This window comes from Haemorhous mexicanus, chromosome Z (genome assembly GCF_027477595.1).
Source record: "Haemorhous mexicanus isolate bHaeMex1 chromosome Z, bHaeMex1.pri, whole genome shotgun sequence".
Lineage (NCBI taxonomy): Eukaryota > Metazoa > Chordata > Aves > Passeriformes > Fringillidae > Haemorhous > Haemorhous mexicanus.
Window position 1 is genome coordinate 55,531,515 of NC_082381.1, and position 21,381 is coordinate 55,552,895.

General features: G+C 39.7%; 1 protein-coding gene across 2 annotated transcripts in view; it reads left to right on the plus strand.

Annotated features, from left to right (window-relative positions):
* Nucleotides 1–21,381, plus strand: part of SLC24A2 (solute carrier family 24 member 2) — a 108,583-nt gene that overhangs the window by 78,505 nt on the left and 8,697 nt on the right. For both annotated transcript variants that reach the window (XM_059836555.1, XM_059836554.1), the window contains 4 exons: nt 129–214; nt 13,407–13,538; nt 20,397–20,486; nt 20,906–21,072. In XM_059836555.1, the coding sequence (XP_059692538.1) occupies nt 129–214; nt 13,407–13,538; nt 20,397–20,486; nt 20,906–21,072 (475 nt within the window). The remainder of the gene's footprint in view (nt 1–128; nt 215–13,406; nt 13,539–20,396; nt 20,487–20,905; nt 21,073–21,381) is intronic.

Here is a 21,381-nt window from a genome sequence, read left to right on the forward strand (position 1 = left end):
TGTTGACTAAACATTAGTATTTGATAATTTTCTCAGACTGAATATATGACAGCTATTTCACTAGTATATTTGTAATTTAATATTCTGATCTGTTGTTTTCCCTCTCTTATCTATGGATGGTGCCACAGAGAAAGGTGCAAAAGTGGAAGTTGCAGTAACACCACCAAGTGATTCAGGACCAGTGCAGAATGGAATCGCCCATAATGTTGACGAGGTTAATGACTTTTTTATTCTTCTTTTTATTCTTGTGCTAGCAAATACATTGCATGTTTGATTGTGCTTTTCACTGAAAGCAAACATCCTAAAAGAAAGAAGCTGACAGTATGAACTGTCTACATAATATGATGAAATTTAGTTTCATTTACAGCTGAATCCAGTGTACAGTTTGCCATATGTAAAAGATCTTGCCTTCTGTCCCTGCCCTTTAGTGTAAGGTAAGGTAGGAGTCTGGAATCTATTCTTTTGGGAAATGTATTTTTACTTTACAGATAAGATGACTGAAGCTGTAAATATAGCTAATAGAAATTGCTTGTCACATTGCACAAAACCTGTTATCTTAAGAGAACCTGTCATGATATGCATCATGAAATAGTCAAAATTCATTATGAAAGAGGACCTGTACACAAACTTCTGCATCCTGCCTTCTGTTATCTTGCTTCATAAGATTTTTTTCCCACTGAGTATTTTCAGTGGAAACAATGAAGAAAAAACGATCTTAAGCAATCACTTACCACAGCAATGTCCACATGCTTTTAATTTGCATTGTAATAATGCATTTCCTAGGCTTCAGAAATCTGCAAGGTCAAGGAGCTTTATCATTTGAGATAATGTTTTCAGTCTCAAGCCACTGCAGGGGAAGAAGGGAAAATTATTGCAGGAGTACATTACTCAGCAATGTGCAATTCCTTTCATCTCCCTTTGGACAGTTTAAATTTGCAGTTATGCAGGCTTTGTAACTTTTATGTTAATTTCAGCAAGTATTAGGACATTCTGAACAATGATTCTGAGGTATTAGACGTGGGATACATTATTTATCCTTATCCAAATGGCACAATAGAGCAAAGCAGGGCAGTTTGTTCCTCCTCTGGTAGAGGAATGAGTCTGCAGATTTAGCTCCATCAATCTGAATGAAAGGATTTCAGGTATCTGCTGTCAAAATAAAAATTAGCAGTCTGCTAACAGCATTTTGAGATGGTCCATGCTGGATTCCTCCTCAATTTTGTCTTCTTCCAGTGGTAACCTGGCAGCTTTCTTAAGCTGCTTGAGTATTGCTGAATCATATTTTGTAATTAAAAAGTACATACTGGAATTTTTGAGAAGTTGCAATACAAATAGTCTACTCATCCATGGAACAAGTAAATAGGCTTCCATAGTACTTAGGACCCTACTTCATTGCCAGGATCTCTGCCAACTCGGTAGTGTACCAGAGGCTCTCCTCAATGTATTGCCTGGCTTTTTGTACACAGCTTCCTTAAACACCTTTCCAAACCTCTAGCATCACTCTGAAGCTAACACTGGTGGTTCAGTTTCCTTCTGCTCTTATATTGACTTAATGGACCCTAATAAGATTACTCTCGGTTTATAGAAGACAACAAAATTTGCAGGCAACAACAGAAGGCCACTCACAGCATTTCTGTGACCATTTCCATTGATGAATATTGAAATTTGAGGAAAGGAACTTGGTCATTGCCCTCCTAAGCCTTCTTTTTAGCTTTTCAAAACTTGACCTACATATGGTTTTGAATTTTGATCTTTTTGTAACCAAGTGTTCTCCATTGCATATTGATACCATTTGCTTCTGTTTCTAAATAGAATTCAATCAAGTTGCTTGAAATTTAGATTATTTTTCCTTACTCTAATGCAAAAGGAATTGCTGTAGTGCCAGAATTTGGAAAGACAGTATAAAATTGCTTGTCTCTGGTTTTCAGCTTGTAGAGTCTAAGGATAAGGTTTTGTGATCCCTAAGTGCTGCTTAGAAAAGTCCCTCAAAAAAACTGTTAGTGCCTCCATGTTGTGGTAGTGATAATTTAGACTGAGAAAACTAGAGACACTGTCAGTCTGGACTGAAAAAGCTTCAAGTGTGCCTTTGGGGGGAAAAAAATGCTATCCTGAAAATGCAGGATGTGAAATGGCTCTAGTCACATAGCAGGTCATGGTGAAGCCTGTTTGCCATGCTGATACAGAAGACCTGCATAGGCATCTAATTCTTTCTCCTCCGTGGTCAAGTTCCACTATGGTCTTCATGCTTTCCCCTCTTGTAAAACAAGCATATTTCTGGGGTTTTTCTTACCTTTCGCTGATGCAGATTATAGTGTCTGAGTCTAAATCCCTGGAAACAAGCATTTTAGGATATCGTCTCTATATTGGAGCTAGAATTGTCTGAAAATAAGTACATTAAATATTCTATGTTCTTCTGGTAAAAACAGAATATGCGCATAAGTCCCATTTACTTATAAATTCCCCATTATTTTAAAATTACAAAGGTGAGGCAAAAACCCTTGTGAAAAGATGGTCTCAGGCTAAGACAGAAAAAAAACAGGTTTCATATTGTATTTTGATTTTCATATACTTTTAAAATAATTTTTTTAAGGATAATACACCCAATTGCCATGATTTAGTTTTCCATATACCTCTCCTGGTTTTTTTAGAGGCTTTTAAGGAACCTCTTTATATTTTCTCCCAAATTCTTTTTCTTTCCTCCTTTCCTTCTTTTTCAAGAAAGAAGGAAAGGCTTACACAGAGCTGAAACACCACACAAGACAGATGCTAGGACACTGTCAAGTTAATGGCTTCTGCAAGGAAATCATGACTAGATGGATTTCACCTAATTTATTTGGGGTTTGTTTTGTTTTGTTTTGTTTTGAATTTCTTCATTTCTCTCTTCCAAACTCCACTGTCTTGCTTTTCCCTTCCCCTTTTCCCTAGGACTTTAACTCCTATTTTTCTTACTCCACTGTCCTCTAGGGAAATTCAGCTGTTCTCTTTCTAGCTCAAGCCCTTGAGCAACAAGAAAAACTCTCTCCTAATGCTGCTTGCAGAAATTCAAAAAGGGTGTCCAGAAAATGTACCCCAACATTTGTGCCAGATAGCGAGACTCTTATCACCCCACTGGAATCATCAGCTAAGAAGGACAGACAGCTGTGGTCTCCTTCCTATTTCTTAGCCAGCACAGGAGGGAACAATACCTCCTCCCACCATACCATCTGTAAGAGATTACTGCTTTATTTGAAGTCAAAAATTGCCTTCCTTTCTCCTGGATATTGCAGCTTCCTTGGGGATTTTGTTCTACTTACAGCATTCTGTCTCTTAACCTTTAGCAGGTTGCCACAGAGGAGAAGACTCTGTTATATAATACTGCTTCGTAGAGTGGTACCAAACATGTACAAGAAAATGAAGGAAGGCTGAAAGAACACTTACTAGCTCATTAAATGTTTTATAAAGTGCCCTTCAGATTGCGATCCTTCTGAGAAGTCCAGTTCCACCCCTACCACCTTCTTAACTAGCATTTGGTAGCTGTTTTAACCTGTGGCTTACCTAAAAATAGTTTCCAATCTGAAGATAACACCTTTTCCTCCCACCCACACACACATGCACACACACACACACACACACACACACACACACACGCGCGCACACACACACGCGCACACACACACACACACACACACACACATTGTTTTTCCTGTTTCCGTGGAAACCCCACCAGAAAGTATTTACATGCCAACCATGACTGAGATAACTTTTCCATGAAAATATAAGGCAATTTTTATGTCATAGGAGAGTGGTGCAAGGGCTTCATTGCTTGCATTGGTTTAATCTGCTTACCTGAGCAACAGTCTGGCAAAGCGTGTTCTGCCTTCCCCACTGAAGAGCAGCAGCACCACTTCAGGACAGAGCATTGACTGGGACATATCTTCCCTTCCATGGATACTCATTCCATTCACATCAAATTAGCTTGGTGAGAATGTGAGGAGCATTGCATTCTCTGTCTCAGGGTGTTAATCTGAGCTATGCTAAACATTACTGTTTCATGGAGAGAGAGCATAGACAAGATTAGGGCCACCTTTGTTGTAAGGCTGTGATATATTCCAGCATTCCTGGTAGTTGTTTGATTCATCATAAAAAGGTTATTTTCCAAAGCCCAAATACTTTTTCAGTTGCCACACTTGGTCTAAAGGAAATGTCTGCATCTTGTTTGCTCATTGTAACTTAAAGAGTAGGCGCTGCTATTAAAAGGGAGTTGATCTTTATTTTCACAATGCTACTCAGTTGCCTACTCCACATTTTTTGCTGCTGTTTGACTTACTTGAAAATTAGGACTGTGCAAAATGGCATGAAGTCTTATTCTTCAGAAGTATCTCCATGATACCATAGCTGCTTTTTCTCCAGGTGAGCTCACTGCAGTTTTGTGTGTTACATTCTGAGAATTTCTTCTCAGATTCCCCAAAGAGTGCTGGCAATAACATAGCATAAAAACTAGCATATAGGTTTTTGAAGCTGTAATTTTACTTATTTCTTCAAGTGCCCAAGAGGACATAAGCAGCAGGAGGAGAATCTGAATCAAACACCTACCTGATCTTACTCCTTCCTGTAGGGTCCACTCTAAAGGTTGCTCTTTTCGCTCTTTTCACTGATGCATTAGCACAAATTAGCTGTCCTAAGAAGAGTATACACATATACAGAATGCATTCTGAAAGAATGGATTTAATATTATTGCCTGCTTGAATTTTACTCAAGAATTTGTGAGGAAAGATCTTGCTTTCTTAGTCACCCCATAGAAATTGCATACTCCTGTACTAGCTTACTATCTCACCTTCTCTCACTTTTTTCTTTAATTACTTGTAGGAGAAGATAAATGAGTGATGTGGCTTACAGATAAGAAGCAGAAGGCAGAGACTTGAGGCTTTTCATAGAGTATTGCCTATACTCTCTGCCTTTCTAGTGAAATAGATTAATGTGAGATGTGCCCTTCTAAAGAAAAAAATAAACCTCAATTTTGAACATCACTATATACCTCTGGGACAGAGAACATTTGAGATGACAATCACATCTGTTTTCCTTGACTTACTCATTGGCTTCTACAGAGCTCATTTCCAAAAAAAACCCTTTGGTTTTGTTCCAAAACAAACAAGCAAACAAACAAACAAAAACTCACCCCAAAACAGAAGAACACCTGAGCAGTCCTTTGCAGCAAAGAACAGAATTGCCTCTTCATAGGTGGTACATTATCCATACTGTAGCATAAGCAAATGGAACTGCGCATAATTCCTGTCTTAAGTTTCCTTTCTTCTGAAGACCTCATTCTAATTCCTCATTGATTAATTGTAACAGCATTCAAAATGCACAAGAAATGTACAAGTATGTGAATTTATAGCTTAGCTCTTCATTTTAGGTGGACTAGGGTTAATCCTCAGAATATGGTATTTATAGTTCATATGTTATTGCTGTTATACAATATGATTAGTTGGTGAACAGTGGCAGATTCAGTATTTCTGGTAAGTTTGAGGTACTTCTTTGTACTTGTTTTCCATTTCCTCCTAATGTGTGGAAAAAAAGGTGTAAAATTCTGTTTCATGTTGTGCCAGAAAAGCAACTGTTTTTCCTAGTGTAATATGACTGTAAGCCTCTATAGAGACAGTGATTTTGTGATGTTTGCTAGGAGTGACTACCTTGTGACTTTGGCAGATGGAGTTTGCTATAAGCTGTTGTTTTCAAACAAAATAATTGTGGATGAAATGTCACAGTACGTTTGTATGGTTTACATAATGTGAACACACCATCATTTCCTCAGTTTGGAAAAATTTTACTGGGAAAATTGGATAGGTTTAGATTAGATACTAGGAAGAAATTTTTACTATGAGGGTGGTGAGGTGCAGGAACAGGTGGAACAGGCTGCCCAGAGAAGTTGTGAATGCCCCAGCTAGAGCTGTGGAAGTGGTCAAGGCCAGGCTGGGTGGGGCTTTGAACAATTTGGTCTAGTGGTAGAGGTCTCTGTCCATGGCAGGGGGTTGGAATAAGGTGATCTTTAAGGTCCCTTCTAAGCCACACCACCCCATGTTTCTAAAACAGTTCTGAGCAAACCAGTAAGTGCTTTCTTCCCTGGAATTACAGGAAAGTATTTGATAGATGCTCTTGCATAAAGAACTGTGAAATATGGAACATTGATAGATTTTGTACCCTTTTATTTGTTTTTAATGTTTTAAGTAAAAGAAGAGCTGAAGTAGCAAGAATAGAGTTTTGAATGATTGTAGATTCGTTTAAAAGAGTATTTGTAACGGATGTATGAAAGAGAACACCGAGCAAAATAACACTTCTAATCTCATTTCTTAAGATACAAAGAGGGCATTTTCCTAATAGAGGATTCATTTCCTTATTGTCATTAATAATAATAATAACAACAATAAAATATATGTCAGGGAACCACAATTATCCCATCTAGGCATTAGTATACACTGCAGATGTCTCTGTAACAAAAAAGGCAGTCTCAAACATCAGCAAGAAGAAATGAGGATCCTATGCATAAAGAGTAAAAAGAATTACAACAGAATTAGTAAGAATTTCATAGAAACACAATAATGACTATTATATGTGAAGATCTAATGCAGCTATGCCTAAATCTTTAATGACTGGTTAAGAGATGAGGGGCACAATTATGTCATTCTGTATTCTTCCAGTTGCAGAACATGATGCTGGAAGAAACAGGAAGACTCAGAAGGTCAATAAATTGCCCCAGGAATTGTATCACCAGCAGAATTTTAGGGGTTTTTTCATGGCTTGGCTAAAACAAGTCTGCTGATGACAGACAGGGTACACCTGTCTCAAAGGGGCAAAGGGTTAGCAGGGCTTAGTGGAAGAGCCTTAAACTAGATTTGAAAGAAGAAAGGGATGAAACCAGGCAAGCTAGAGATGAGCCTAGGAGTGGCACACCAAGGTTTGAGGAGCAGCATGCTATTGCAGTCCTTCAGTCTGCTCCATCGTGTGCTGAGTACACCAAAGCACATTTGAAATGTCCCTTTACTAATTCACATTGCACCTTCGCCATCTCAGTGGAGGTGCTAGGTCAAGTTCCATATGCAGCTGCAAAGACCTAATCATCATCAATCCTTTAGAAACAACAGAAGCACCTGAGAACAGGCACACATTAATTAAGGCTCCTTCCCACCCAACATATGACAGGACTGATAGCCCACCTAGAGTGCATCTACACCACTGTACGCAGCATGCACAACGAACAGGAGGGACTGGAAGCCATTGAGCAGATGGAAAACTATGATGTAATTGCAGTAACATAAACATGGTGGGATTACTTACACAACTGGAGTGATGCAATAGATGGCTATAAACTCTTCAGAAGGGATAGGCAAGGAAGTGTGGTAGCCCTTTATGTTATGAAGTATTTGGCTTTCTAGAGCTTGATGATGGTGATAAAAGGGTTGAGTTTGTATGGGTAAGACCAACAAAATCAATATCCTGGTGGGAGTCTAGTACTGACCATCCAACCAGTTCAAAGAGGAAGACAGAAATATACTCTAAGCAGTGGAGGAAGTCTTACAATTACTGGACCCTTTTCTTCTGGGACACTTCAGCATACCAGATACCTGCTGGAAATACAACATAGCAGAAAGGGAGCAGGAGGTTTCTGAACTGTGGGAAACACGCCTTGGTACTTCTCTCAGAGTGGGTGAGGAAGCCAGCCAGGGAAGGTGCCCAGCTGGATCTGCTGCTTGTGAACAGAGGATTAGAGGGAGCTGTGGTGGAGAGCTGCCAGAGCTGCCTGGGACTTCCAGGGGGCAGACTTTGGCCTGTTGACAGGACTGGCTGATAGCATTCCTTGGGATGTGGTCCCAAGAGGACAAGGGAATGCACAAAGGCTGAACATTGAGAAAGCAATCTCAAAGGTGCAGGAGCAGGCTGCCTTTATGTGCTGAAAGAGGAACTGTCTGGGAAGAAGACTGGCATGGCTGAATGGAGGTCAGGCTGAACTCAGAAGAAAAAGGAGAGTTTATGACCTTTGGAAGAAGGCACAGGCAGCTCAGGAGGACTGTAAGGATATTGTGAGGTAATGCAGAGAGAAAATTGGATGGCGCAAAGCCCATCTAGGACTTGATTTGGCTTCTGCAGTTAAAGACAATGAAAGGTGTTTCTAGAAATGAAAGGTGTTCTAGAAAGACATCAGCAGCAGAAGGAGGGCTAAAGACATTCTCCATCCTTTCTTGGATACAATAGCAAACATTGCAACAAGGAATAAGGGGAAAGCAGAGGTATGGAATGTCCTTTTTTGCCTTATTCTTTAACAGCAAGATTGGCTGTCATCGGGGTCAATCAGACCCCTGGGCTGGAAGACAAGGATGGGGAGTAGAATGAAGCTCCCATAATCAAAGGGGAAATGGTCAGTGACTTGCTTAACACACATGAATCTCTGAGGCTGGATGGGATCCACTCAGGAGTACTGAGGGTGCTGATGGAAGTGCTCACAAGCTACTTTTGCATCATTTACCAGCAGTCCTGGCTAACTAGGGAGGTCCCACTTGACTGGAGTTGCCAAATGCGATGCCCAGCTACAGGAAGGGTGGGAAGGAGGATCTAGAGAACTACAGGCCTGTCAGTCTGACCTCAATGCCAGGGATGGACATGAAGCAGGTCACCCTGAGTGCCATCACAACAGCATGTGCAGGACATCAAGGGCGTGGTGCCCACCAGCCTGGGTTTGTCAAACTTGGATCTCCTTCTATGACAAATTGACTCATGTAGTGAATGTGGGAAAGGCTATGGATGTTAGTAAAGCATTTGACAGCATTTGCCTCATCATTCCCCTGGAGATACTGGCTTTCCATGGTGTGGATGGGTGCACTGGGTATATACAGCAGGGCTCAAAGAGTGGGGGTGAATGGAGGTAGATCCAGCTGTCAGTCACTGATGGTGTTCTCCAGGGCTCTGTACTGGGGCCAGTCCTGCTTAATGTCTATACTGATAATTTGGATGAGGGGATCAAATACATCATGTCATTTTGCAGAGTATGTAATTTGGGTGGGAGTGTTGATTTTCCAGGAAGTAGGAAGGCTCTTCAGAGGGGTTGGATAGGCTGGATCCATGGGCTGAGGCCAGTGGTATGAGGTAGAGTAAGGCCAGATGTTGTGGCCTGCCCTTGGCTCACAACAACCCTATGCACCAATGCTACAGGCTGGGGAATTAAAAACTTCATGGTGGGAAAGAAGGGGTGCTCATCCTAGCAATAGTGTACCCAGCAGGACCAGGGCAGTGATTTTCCTGCTGTACCCCTGGCACTGGTAAGGCCACATCTCAAATCCTTTGTTGGCTTTTGTGCCCCTCACTGCAAGAAAGACATTGAATTGCTGCAGTGTGTCCAAGAAGGACAATGGAGCTGGTGATGGGTCTGGAGCACAAGTCCTGTGGGAAGCAGCTGAGGGAGGTGGGTTTTTCAGCCTGGAGAAAATGAAGCTCAGTGGAGACCTTATCACTCTCTACAACTGCCTGAAAGGAGGGTGTAGCCAGGTAGGGGTCAGCCTCTTGTCCCAAGCAGCAGGTGACAGGACAAGAGGAAATAGTCTCAAGATGTGTCAGAGAAGGTTAGATCAGAGATTACAGCAATTGCTTCATGGAAAGGGTTATCAAGCATTGAAACAATTATCAAGCATAAAAGTGGTTGTCACCATTCATGGAAGTATTTAGAGTATGTGTAGTATGGTGGCTGGGGACATGATTTTGTGATGGAGCTGGCAGTGCTAGGTTTATGATTGGACTTGATGATATAAAATGTCTTTCCCAGCCTAAATATTGCTATGATTCTATGAATTTGTGGAAGATTAAAAATGTGCCGTATATCAATACTTAGCCTCTGAATGCCCATGTCTGACCATTGCAAGGTACTGCAGTAAGTTGGCTTTTGTTATGACCTAATGCAGCAGTTTCTTTCTAATAGATTATCATCAGAGTTCATCATATCAGGTGATGCAGCTTGCCCATATGTCTAGTCCAGTATCATTGAAGTTAATTACCCACTGAGTCGTAGCTGGGAATGAGTTTTGGAGTGGAGATGGGTAGGTAGTAGCACTTTGGCTGCCCTAAATATTGAGATCTTTGCACAGTGGTGGCAGGTTTGTCATAAAGTGAGCAGAATATCCTTCACTTCTGTTAGAGCATGTGGAGGTCAAGGCAGATAGCAGAAGGTATCTAAAGCAGTACCATCATATGTGTTTAGGCAATTGAATTCCTCAGGATATATCACGTAATAATTGCATTTTCTTTTTAGCATTGCAAAATATAATCCTACTGAGCATTGCAAGTACAGAGTTTTCATCATACAGACTGAAATTAAACTATATTCTCAGGATTAGTTTCTACAAACTGTGATAGTGCATATTCAGCATGTACGTGGCTGGAGCCACAGACAGTGCATGCAATCTCTGCCATAAATCTGTGCTGAGTCATTTTCTGTCACTGCTGCTTAGTCCACAGCATGACATTCGCATTTGTGTGGTTTTAGAGCTGCCGAAATTATTTCCCATTCTTTTCTTCAACATCAGTGGATAATTTAGTATTGCTTTGAAATTCATGGAAGATAGATCTACAAATACCTTGAACTTCATTGCTTCCACTGATTTCTGGAAGGTCAGTGTTGAAAATCAGATGCCAAATCCAATTTTCAAAATGGCAAAAGATTATCTATTCTGCAACATCTGTAATGTATCCTCGAGTTAAACTAGCAAGAAAAAGTGTTTTGCCTGCACTGTGATCTTGTGGTTGACATTATAATTTGAGGATAGTTATCTTAGGGAAAGGGATGATGGAGGACAACTGGAAGGGGAAAAGATCTCGAACAGATAGATCGAGGTTTCTCAGGAAACATCTGGCAATGTCCAAAAGCAATTCTTTATGGTTCTTTGCTACAGCCACTCATGTTGCCTCTGTGCTTATGCACACCCAGAGGTGTTTGACACAGACATGAGAATAGAACAAGTGTTGAGCCATATGTATGTACTGCACAGTGTTGCATGAACCAAAATAGGGATTACTGTCTAGATATTTTTAAGACTTATGTGCAAACTCAGACTAATGTAAAGTTTTGTTGTGATTAACTATAATTGTTAATCATGGCTAATCTCTAAAGATGGCAATTCAGGAAGTACTTTGCCACTCAGTGCTGTTTATGCAGCAGTCAGTTAGAAAGCTTTATTCCAGCTGAGCTGGCTGATTGAATTACACAGAGGCCATTCAGAAGGAGTTACCTAGGCAACCCTTCAACTGGTCCTTTTGTGCTCAAATTTTATCTCAGTCATCATAATTCAAAGCTGAGCTTGTGTCTCAGGTTGATTTTCCCACCCCAAAAGCATCAACCAGAATGGAAAGCTAATGGATTTGGGTTTGGGAAGTAGCCTCAATAAACTTCTCCAGCACAGTTCCTCTAAAGTCAGGTTTCAGTAGATTTCCAGCAAGGAAGCATAGTATGTCCATTTCAGTGAGGAGCTGAAAGCTAAAAGCAAAAGCTAGCCTCTTAAGCAGCTCAGGAGCCTCTGAAGTACTGAGTTGAGTGCTTCAAATTGTGGTTATACATTTTTAAGATGTTTTTAATGATTATAACCATTATGACCTGTTTAATTTATGCTGTCATACAACCCTGCAGCTTGGGAGTTTCACAGAGTATAGGGGTTAGCAAAATATTGCCCTCTGTTAACATTAACATGCAACTGAAAAGCAGCTGCAACTTGTCAGTGTGTCAAGAGGTAAACAGGAGTTTGCTTCCAGACCACTGATGTCAGGTGATACCTTCATAGTGAAAAATCCCAAGCTAAGAGCTGAGCTTGCTTTTGTAGGTACTGATCAGTTCAGGTAGTTCAACAATTCGGAAGTTCACAGTCGTGGAATAATCAAGATCTGCTCTTCAAAATTAGCAGTAAGTAGAATGTTATTAACAGTATCAACATATGGTGACATTTCATCAATAACTCTTTTGCTTAGAAAAGAACAACTGGTGTTAAAATTTAAATGATTGCTTTATATAGCATTGTCACAAGATCTATGTAAGCAATCTTAATACAGGGCAATAACTGAAAAGAAACTGATTATAAATCTATAGGAGGAATAACATGCATATTGTGGACATGTCTCAATTATTATCTTTTTTTCAAAATTGAAACCCAAAACACTACCTAAAGTCATCATATATCACTCATGTTGTCAAACAGCTATCACTCTTTTTCAGACTTTTTTTAGCTTTTCCCTAGGAATCTTTCCAAGTTTAAACAGCATTTGTATTAAACACATCCGTGTGAAAGTATTATTCAGGCCATTTCTTCAGCTGCCTGATTCTGCAATTTATTTGCAGTTCTGGAGACATCACCTACCTATGTTAACAACTTAAAAGTTATTTTAATACCTGCGTGCAAAGACTGAGTCATGTCCACTCTACTTGCTCCATTTTGTTAGAAAAGCAGTCTAAGGAAAGAGAAGTGTGTGGAAGCCAAATGTTTGCTGTCATAGGAGAGGGTTCCTATACACCTACTCTATAACAAGGATGACAGGTGGGCAGCTTACACATAAATGGAAAAAGGGACTGATGTAAAAATTAGTGACACAGATTGGAGAGGAGTGTCTTCAGTTTTAGCACCAAGTTGTTAGGAACACTGCTGTGTTGTGACTGGTGTGAACATGGGTCTTTGGGCAGAGACAAGGAGAAGCCCTTTCCTTGTGTGGACAACCTGACAACAGTGTTGGGGCCCAGAGAAGCTGGGCCATCACCATCTTTGTTGGTTTCACAGTTTGAATGGGCAGAGCCCTGAGCAGCCCAGTCTGACCCCAGCAGCTTGGCACTAGAGCTCCAGGTGCCTGAACTACCCTATCTCCCTGTGGAGAAGACAACACATACCAGCATATGTATACATGTATATTTAATAGCAAGGTTTCAAGTTACTCTCAAAGGCTTAAGAAGTTAGGTACACGTACACATCTATATGCACGCATAAAGGTGCGAGCTCGTGTGTGTGTGCGCGCGCACACCAGCACGTATGTGCACACGTGCTCTCTCTCTTGTCTGTGTGGCCAGTCTTGATGCAGCCCAGACAACTCTTAACCCATGACTAGACTAGCCCACATCCCAAGGGAGGGCCACGGGAACACTTGTCAGAGACATCCTGTGCATCCCGAGGGACTACCCACATTGTCAACAAATGGACATCCTCAGGCAGCCTGTGCTGTAGGGATGTCTCGCAGTCTGGCCAAAGTCTCTTTTGGTGTGTCCTGGCTTATGTGGCTAGGTAGGTGTGGTGTTAATGCAATGTTTTCAGACACCATAGTTTTCCCTGAAACACAAGTCCTTGAACTCCTTTTGGAAGAATCCCTAACTTTCTTCATCCACTTCGATAATCTGCTCACTGGAGCTTTTCTTGCAGAATGAAGAGGATGAGGAGGAACAGCCTCTCAGCCTGGCCTGGCCCGAAACCCCACGCAAGCAGGTCACCTATCTTCTGGTGTTACCCATTGTTTTTCCACTGTGGGCTACTCTGCCAGACGTCAGAAAACCTGTAAGTAACTGTTGCTGTAAGTCAGTGTGTACTGCCCGAAAGGGTGGCTCTCTAGTTAATTGCCAAAAAAGAACTTAGAGCTATTAGGTTTTTCTAATTGTTTCTTCTTTGGAGAAGGGGTCACAACCTTAATATTAAAATATTCAAATGGCAAATGGGTGTTTATGAGCAGCTGGTAGTTAATAGCTCTATAAAGATTATAATTTGTATTCACATGTACTTTATAATATAAAGTGAATGGTCTGAAAAATTCTTTGGGGCCTTTGCATTTGTATTTTTGAATCTCTGCAGAACACATGAGTCCTGAGTATCCGTCTATCTGCAATGGAAGGCTTTTAGACTGTCTAAATCTTTTCTGTAGTTCAAACATAATTTATGGTCTATTGGACCTTATTTTTCCATCCATTTTCTTGTAATTTTCATACTAGGATGAGATTTTTAAGTCCTTTCATGTACTTGCTGGTTTTGTCCTAAACACAGCTTGAAGTAATGTAAGACTGACAGGTTACCAAGGCTTACCACTTTTATACTTACATATACAAATAGACCTGACTGGGAAAGCTCATGGAAAGTAAAAGAGAGAGCATCAAGACCTGAAAAAAAAAAAAAATTAGTGGTGTTTTAAACTCTTTTTCTTTCTGGATCAAAACCAGGTTTAAAACTGGTGCAAGAGAGGCATGCACCGCATGTAAGTTTATAAATCAACACCCTGAATTTTTCTTTCCTCCTTACACACAGTGAAAAACCTTCCTCCCATCCCACACACTGAAAAACTGCAATTCAGTGCAAGAAAGAAGCTAAAATAGGATCTCTTGACTTTTTTTTAGATAAAAGGTTCCAAAGGCTATAAAGTGACATTTACCCTTTTTTCTCTTCTCATGCTTTTTCCCTTTCCAATTTTTAAGCTCTCTTTTTCTTAAAGATTCCCGAATACTCTGAAAATCACTTTTCTTACATAACACACAGAACATACTGCATGAATTTCAAGATTATTTATTTCTGAATTTATACCCTCCTTTCATCATTCAAAACCATCCTTGTAATTTTTTTCATAGTTTGATATAAAATTAGCGAGAAGTATTTGTGGGCATTATTTTGAATTTTGAAAATCTAAGCTAATATAAGTAGACTGTAGCTTTATCCAATATTCTGTACTGTACAAATGAGAACATTATGTCAATAATTGTTTTGGGAAGTGAATATATTGACAAGTTGCCTGCAACTATGGGATGCTTGTAATTATTAACATAGTAGCATTCACAACAGAACTCCATGCTGACATCCAGCAGCTGGAACACCTTGCCATACCACAAAAGATAAACATGGATGTATGTTCCAGATAGGCAAGTTTTAAAAACAAAGTTTTAAAGGAAGGAGTAGTTTATACAGGAAAAAAAATGTAGTTTGTAATTACACGTAGATTAACAGAAGAGGTGATGGGCTCTATCAATATGACAAGCTGCTTACTTTGAAGATTGCTGTCAAAGAATTACCCAGATAGTTTATGCAACTATCTAACATTTTAAGTATGCTTCATTAATATATCTTCAAAATATTCTCACTTATTTCTGTGTGCCATCCCCACTAATCCCTGCCTAACAAAAACTATGCCAGAAAACAATTTTCAATGAAATCTGTGCGATAAAAGTTAAAGCAAAGCTAAAATAATACTCAGCTAGACTTTTCAGACAAGTCTGCCATCAGGGGCTCGATTTGCAAGTGTGATAATTTTAGTCAGAAACCCAAATTCTGCATCAGGATGCTCAGATTAGCATATGCATATATAAAGTGAATGCTTGTGTGCTATATACTGATTTGAAAGACCATATGGAGCCTTTGGCATCCTCCGTGGGTGTCCACTTTTCAATAAGTTCTTCCTTCTATCTAGAGTCTTTTTTCTAGTGTATTTTTTCTCCACACAAATGAGATGGATTCCCTGCATTTATTTGTACTATTCTGAGATACATTTAGTTCCGTGAAACCCAGAAGCTCTAGAAAAATTATTTTGTAGACAAGGTCTCTGGTTCTAAAGTTAGCAAAATCCTGCTGCCTTATTAAGCTGTGGTGCACACATATGCAGATTTTTATATACTTAAAGTGGATTATGCATTAGTTCAGCTAACTGTCAGCTGATTGACTAGCTGTTTTAATGTGTTTAGTGCCTTAATAACACCTGCTCACATCAAGCCACTATATATCAAAATCCTTACTATAGCATCAATAATGTTGTTGGCATGTCCCAGAGGTAGGTGTGCCCTTAGGGAGCTTTTTTCCTGAGTTCTTGCTCAGGTGTTTTGAACCCCAATGGCTATTTTTCCTGTACTAAAGCTTGTTTCCCCAGTGGCTCTGTAAAGGCCACATGTGTAACTACACATCTCCTGAAGTAACAGGTACTGAAGGACTGAAAGAAAAATTATGAGACCAAGGTGCCCCAAGTAGGTCAGGAGCAGATACTGAACACCACCTCTTTTATTATAACCTTTCTCCATTGTGCATCCCTTTGCATTACAGGCCAGAAAAATGGCTCTTGGGGCTCCAGTCCTGCCATCACTGGACCCATATGGGGGAGTTCCTTCTCTCTCTGCAAATTCCCATTATAAACGAAGAGCTACAACTTGCATGAACTCTTGTTGCCATACAGAGATGCACTGTTACCAAGGGGACAAGGACAACATGTTCCTGTACAGATCCAGTTAGAAGAGCAGATTCTGAGTAATCAGAGTTAAGCACTGTTAAGTGTGAGAGAAAGATCAAACTTTGCAATGCAGATACATTTATGAACAAGACAAACATGTGAATCATTCAGGTTAAAGATGTTAGTAATAATGCTGGCGAAAATTAAAAGAGTAACCTTCCACATTATTCAGCACACACTACCTTCCAGGATCAAGCTCTTAGAAGAAATGCCTTCATATCTAGGTTATTTTTGCTACTTATAGCCCTGTTTTTCAGACACTGACATTAAATAAATATATAGAAATGTATCAAGAAAAATGTTCTTAAGGTTTCTGATAGACAGGAACAGTACCAATCCATCTAATCTACAGTGGAACTACAAAATCCTTTTGCTTTTGTTAAAGGAAAATAGCATATGAACTGAATGGGCCATGGCTTCCCTCCTTTTGTGGTTACTTGAATCACAAAAGAGCCAATTGCTAATAAACTCTGCACTCTGTCTTTACAAGACAGCCACCACAACAACTACTGAAAAAGATGGAGAGAAGTATTGCTGTCTGCTGTCTCTGACTAATTCTTCTAGGAAAATGCTTGGAATTGGCAGCTTTCTGTATTTCAAAGAGCTAAAATCTCAAAAGAATGCTGAAACTACTTACAAAACAAACATTATTATCGTTACAGTCTGGAATAAAATCCAGCATACAGAAAAGAATCAGCATTCTGGTTATGGCTTTTTCAAATTTTCATCTATATGCATATTATAGAGCAGTGTCTGTGGACGCCATTTTTTATTTTATCTCCTGGAAAATGCACAAGCTTTAAATTTTGCCCTTTCTGAATTTAAACGCTCCCCATTTTAAAATAGGTAATTTAAGTGTTAAGCCTATTAAAGTATCTTGGACTGCTGCTTATCAGTTAATTTTAGTGCAAGAGGATTAGCTAAGACAGGCAAGGAGTACACATGCTGCAAAGTTACTGACTCGTAATTCTTAGCCATCCAAATTCTGTGGGTGTCTGACTCAGATAGGCAGTGTCTCCTTGTTTTGCAAGAACCATTTGATGTATATAATCACACCATCAGAGAGCTATTACTGACCAGCATGTATTGTATTAGTTTTGCTTAAGACAGTGTATACTTAAATCTTGAGTATTGTGCAGCGATCATTCAAATTGTGTTGCTGCAAGGTGCTCTGTGCAGATTTTGTGACCAGTTCCAACAAGCTTATTGCTTCATTGTCTCGTTAACCATATATCTTGCCAAAAGATCGGAGCTTTCACAAGGAAGGTGAAAAATGTTGGAAGTTGGAAAAGTTGACTACAAGGAATGGTGAAAAAACAGTGCTATCTGCTTGGTTTTAATAGAGAAATGGCCATTTAGATTCATTTATTTCTACCAGTCTTAACTCTGCTCCCACTGGTGTCAGATCATTATAACAGCCATTGATATGTTTTTTTTTTAATTGTGTTCCTTTTTGCATTCAGGTCTTCTGTCCCCCAATGCATATAAAATTTTGATTTTAAACTTAAAATTCCATCTGAGTAGGTTTTAAATATCATAAGCTCATTATCATATTTTCTGGTTTGACAGAAATTTTGAACTCTCTTTTGAAAAAGTAACTCTCTAATGAGTTGAGAAGCAATTTAGAAATAGATCGACCAAAATACCCTGAGTACTTCTAGGAACAATGCTTTTGACAGTATGGAATTTATATGAAAAGGATGTTTCCAGGTGTTGTGGTGGTTACTTAAGGGTAATCTGTTTAAAACACCTACTGGACCACTTTTACTCCAACAGATGTTCAGTTCTTTGTATTATGAGAGAGTTTAGAATCAGAGATTCATAAAATGGTTTGGGTTGGATGGGAAATTTAGAGATCATCTAGTTCCAACCCCCATGATGTGGGCAGAGACACATTTCACTAGTCCAGGTTGCTCAAAGCCTGGTCCAACCTGGCCTTGAACACTGCCAGGGATGAGGCGTTTGCAACTTCTCTGGGCAGCCTGTTCCAGTGTCTCACCGTCCTCATACTAAAGGCTTCTTCTTAATGTCCAATCTAAACCTTCTTTTATTCTACTTTTCTAGTCCTCTTGTCCTGTCATTACATGCTCTTGTGAATAGTCTCTCTCCATCTTTCTCAGAGGCTCCCTTTAGGTACTGAAAGACTGCAATTAGATCTCCCCAAAGCCTTTTCTTCTCCAGGCTGTACAATCCAAATTCCCTTAGCCTTTCCTCACAGAAGAGGTGTTCCATCCCTCTGGTAGTGTTGTTAAATCTGTACCATTTTTAATGCGTGTTCCTGTGTATGTTCAGTTGTGAAATTGTCATTAGTCAACATGCTCAGTTTTCAGGAGGATATTTAGCATTATGCAGAGTACACACAGGGAGTGAGTTAGTGCTCTGTAGCACAGCCAGCAGCTGCACCTGCTGCTGGAGCAGATATGGACTTACCTTCTATTTGTCCCATGCTGTAGATGAGTGTGCACAACTGGCATTGCTGACTTTACCCTTTCTACATCAGTTAATGTCCCGTGCTCATTCCAGTTACATCGGCAGAAAGTCTGCACAGTCTCATTGAGCTACAGACCAGCCTCATTGTTTCCAGGTTCAGCTGGCAAAACACAGTGACATTCCTGCCTGACCAGCTCTAATGGCCAGCCCAATACACTGATCATCTTTTACAGCCACCCTATCATTCTGCGCTAATCAGTTCCTAAATGTGAAACTGTTTCAAACAAATGTCTGTTGAGTTTGTTATATAAGGAAAGCTGACTGTGCAGCTCTGTAAACTCCCTAAAAAAAGAAGTGTTTATTATGTCTTGAAGAATCTGAATCAGAACAAATGGTATTTTGGACACACTGAGGGAAAGCCCTGCAATCCCATATACTTCCACAACACCTAGGAATGATCCACAGTCTTAATGAGCCCCCTGATGCAGCAGGGGCATGACCTGCAATGAAAGGGAGCACAAAAATTCTGGAGTGGAAGTGGATTTAGTGAGGACCAAATGGTAAGAAGTACTGCAGGACTGAACAGCAGCTGCAAGAGGCATTCCGAGTGGTATAACTTACTTCCACAGGCAGTCCTATTGGTTATTCGTGCAAATTTGCAGGCTGCTGCTAGTCACATGTCAGAAATCATCTGGGGTAAGATCTGCATTCAGAAGGTCAATGACCATAAAGAAAGACTGGTAGAATTCATTCACAGGACAAATTGAATTTTGAGTACTAATATGATTTAGATAGTGTTTGCCTGGTGCAGTACTGCAATTTTATTTCCTTCTTTTAATAGTTAACTTGACCACTTTTTGTACCATAAATTGTTACTCAATAGGTAATATGGAAAATGCATAAGACTGGAAAGAACAGAAACCAAAATAAATCATTAATCTGAATAGAGCCCGTTTGTTGGCTGCAAGAACACTGTCTGTTCAAAGTCTGACACTAGTAAGGGAGACAGTAAAAATTAAATTTACGTTCCTTCGATCTTACACAGAGTTTTTAATTCATCTGAGGGCCTGACAGTATGTTTTGCGTGGTTTTATGATATTATAACATTAAATTTCTCTACAAACTGAAGCATGGAAAATATGTGCTTAACATATCTTCTATTGAGAAAGTGAGTAGTTTTTACAAGCAGAGTAAATGCTGTAATAAATTTTAGGTGTACATGTTTTTAGCTCTGCCATACGGCAGTCTTTTTTATACTGACTGTGAAATTTGTTTCAAAAAGTTACTAATGTAGGAAGGAAAGATAAGGGCACCTGTTGAAGCAATTTGAAAACATTAATTCTGAAGAAACCTGAAATTATTAATAAATGTAGAAGTCAAACCACTATTGGCCTAAACACATATGCAAACTGCGTCATAACAAATAATGGTAAAAATGACAACCCAGAACTTGCCATTCATCATACAAGTTCTTAGGAAATCTTATTTTATGACTGAAGCAATTGGAAGAATTAGGTACATATAATGTAGGTAAGAATGAGGTACAATGTCAGGGCATCTGTTTCTTACCTTTCTTGACAGGTATTTTGATCATCTGATGATGATCAGAACAGTTGCTTAAAACAGGCCATCAGAAAAAATGAGAAGCCACTCTTATATTGAGAAGGAATTAAGAATATGGAATGTCACCCTTCAATATAGGTTTTCACTGTTTCTCCTTGTTTCTGTTTCAGACATCAAGAAAATTTTTTCCTATCACATTTTTTGGCTCTATCAGCTGGATTGCCTTCTTTTCTTACTTGATGGTCTGGTGGGCGCACCAGGTAAGGAGGTGATACTGGTACAAAATAAAAGCCCTGCGTTATGCTTTGCACTGTAAAAGACCATTTCTATTCAGAGTCCATCTATCTCATGCTGGGCGCTGCTTTTAGCTGTAACCATGGATAAAGTAAATCAGTACCCACTAAATGGAAAGTAGTTCAGAGAGCTGTGGTTGGCCTGACCACAGGACTTGATCATCAGAACCATCTTGTAACATCAGAACCATCAGCAGCTGCCTGTCAATACCGTGTGCTTCTATTTGAAAGCCTTACCTTTCTCCTGATACATGGGAAAATCCATGAAAACTAGTATTTCTCTGACCTTTCCTGGTATTCTCCAAGCTAGTGGGAAAGTCCAGGACAGTTGAAAACATTTCTTCACTGCAGGACACTTTTTTCTGGTTTTATTTAAACCCTTCCAGGTTGGAGAGACCATTGGTATTACTGAAGAAATCATGGGATTGACTATTCTAGCTGCCGGCACATCCATTCCTGACCTTATTACCAGTGTTATTGTAGCACGCAAAGGTCTGGGGGACATGGCTGTATCCAGTTCTGTTGGAAGCAACATATTTGACATCACAGTGGGGTAAGTTCTACACCAAGAAAATTGTGTCTATTTTAAACAAATCTTTTGCTCTTAGCACATTGCTGTGGTATTGCCCACAAGCAGCAATCTTTAAAAAGCAGAGTAATGCAAATACAAAGGGAATGTTACTGTGGCAAGTGCTCTGAAGTTTATAGATGTCTGCATGAAAAAATGTTATAAATTTGTTGCCTGATCCTTGCTTTGTTATGTTACAGAGAGACCTAGGCAAGTGAATTGCACTTTAAAATTGTGCCAGGGCCTTGTTCTGAAAAGGAATTTCAAAGCTTTTTATACTTTTGTGAGGTTGCT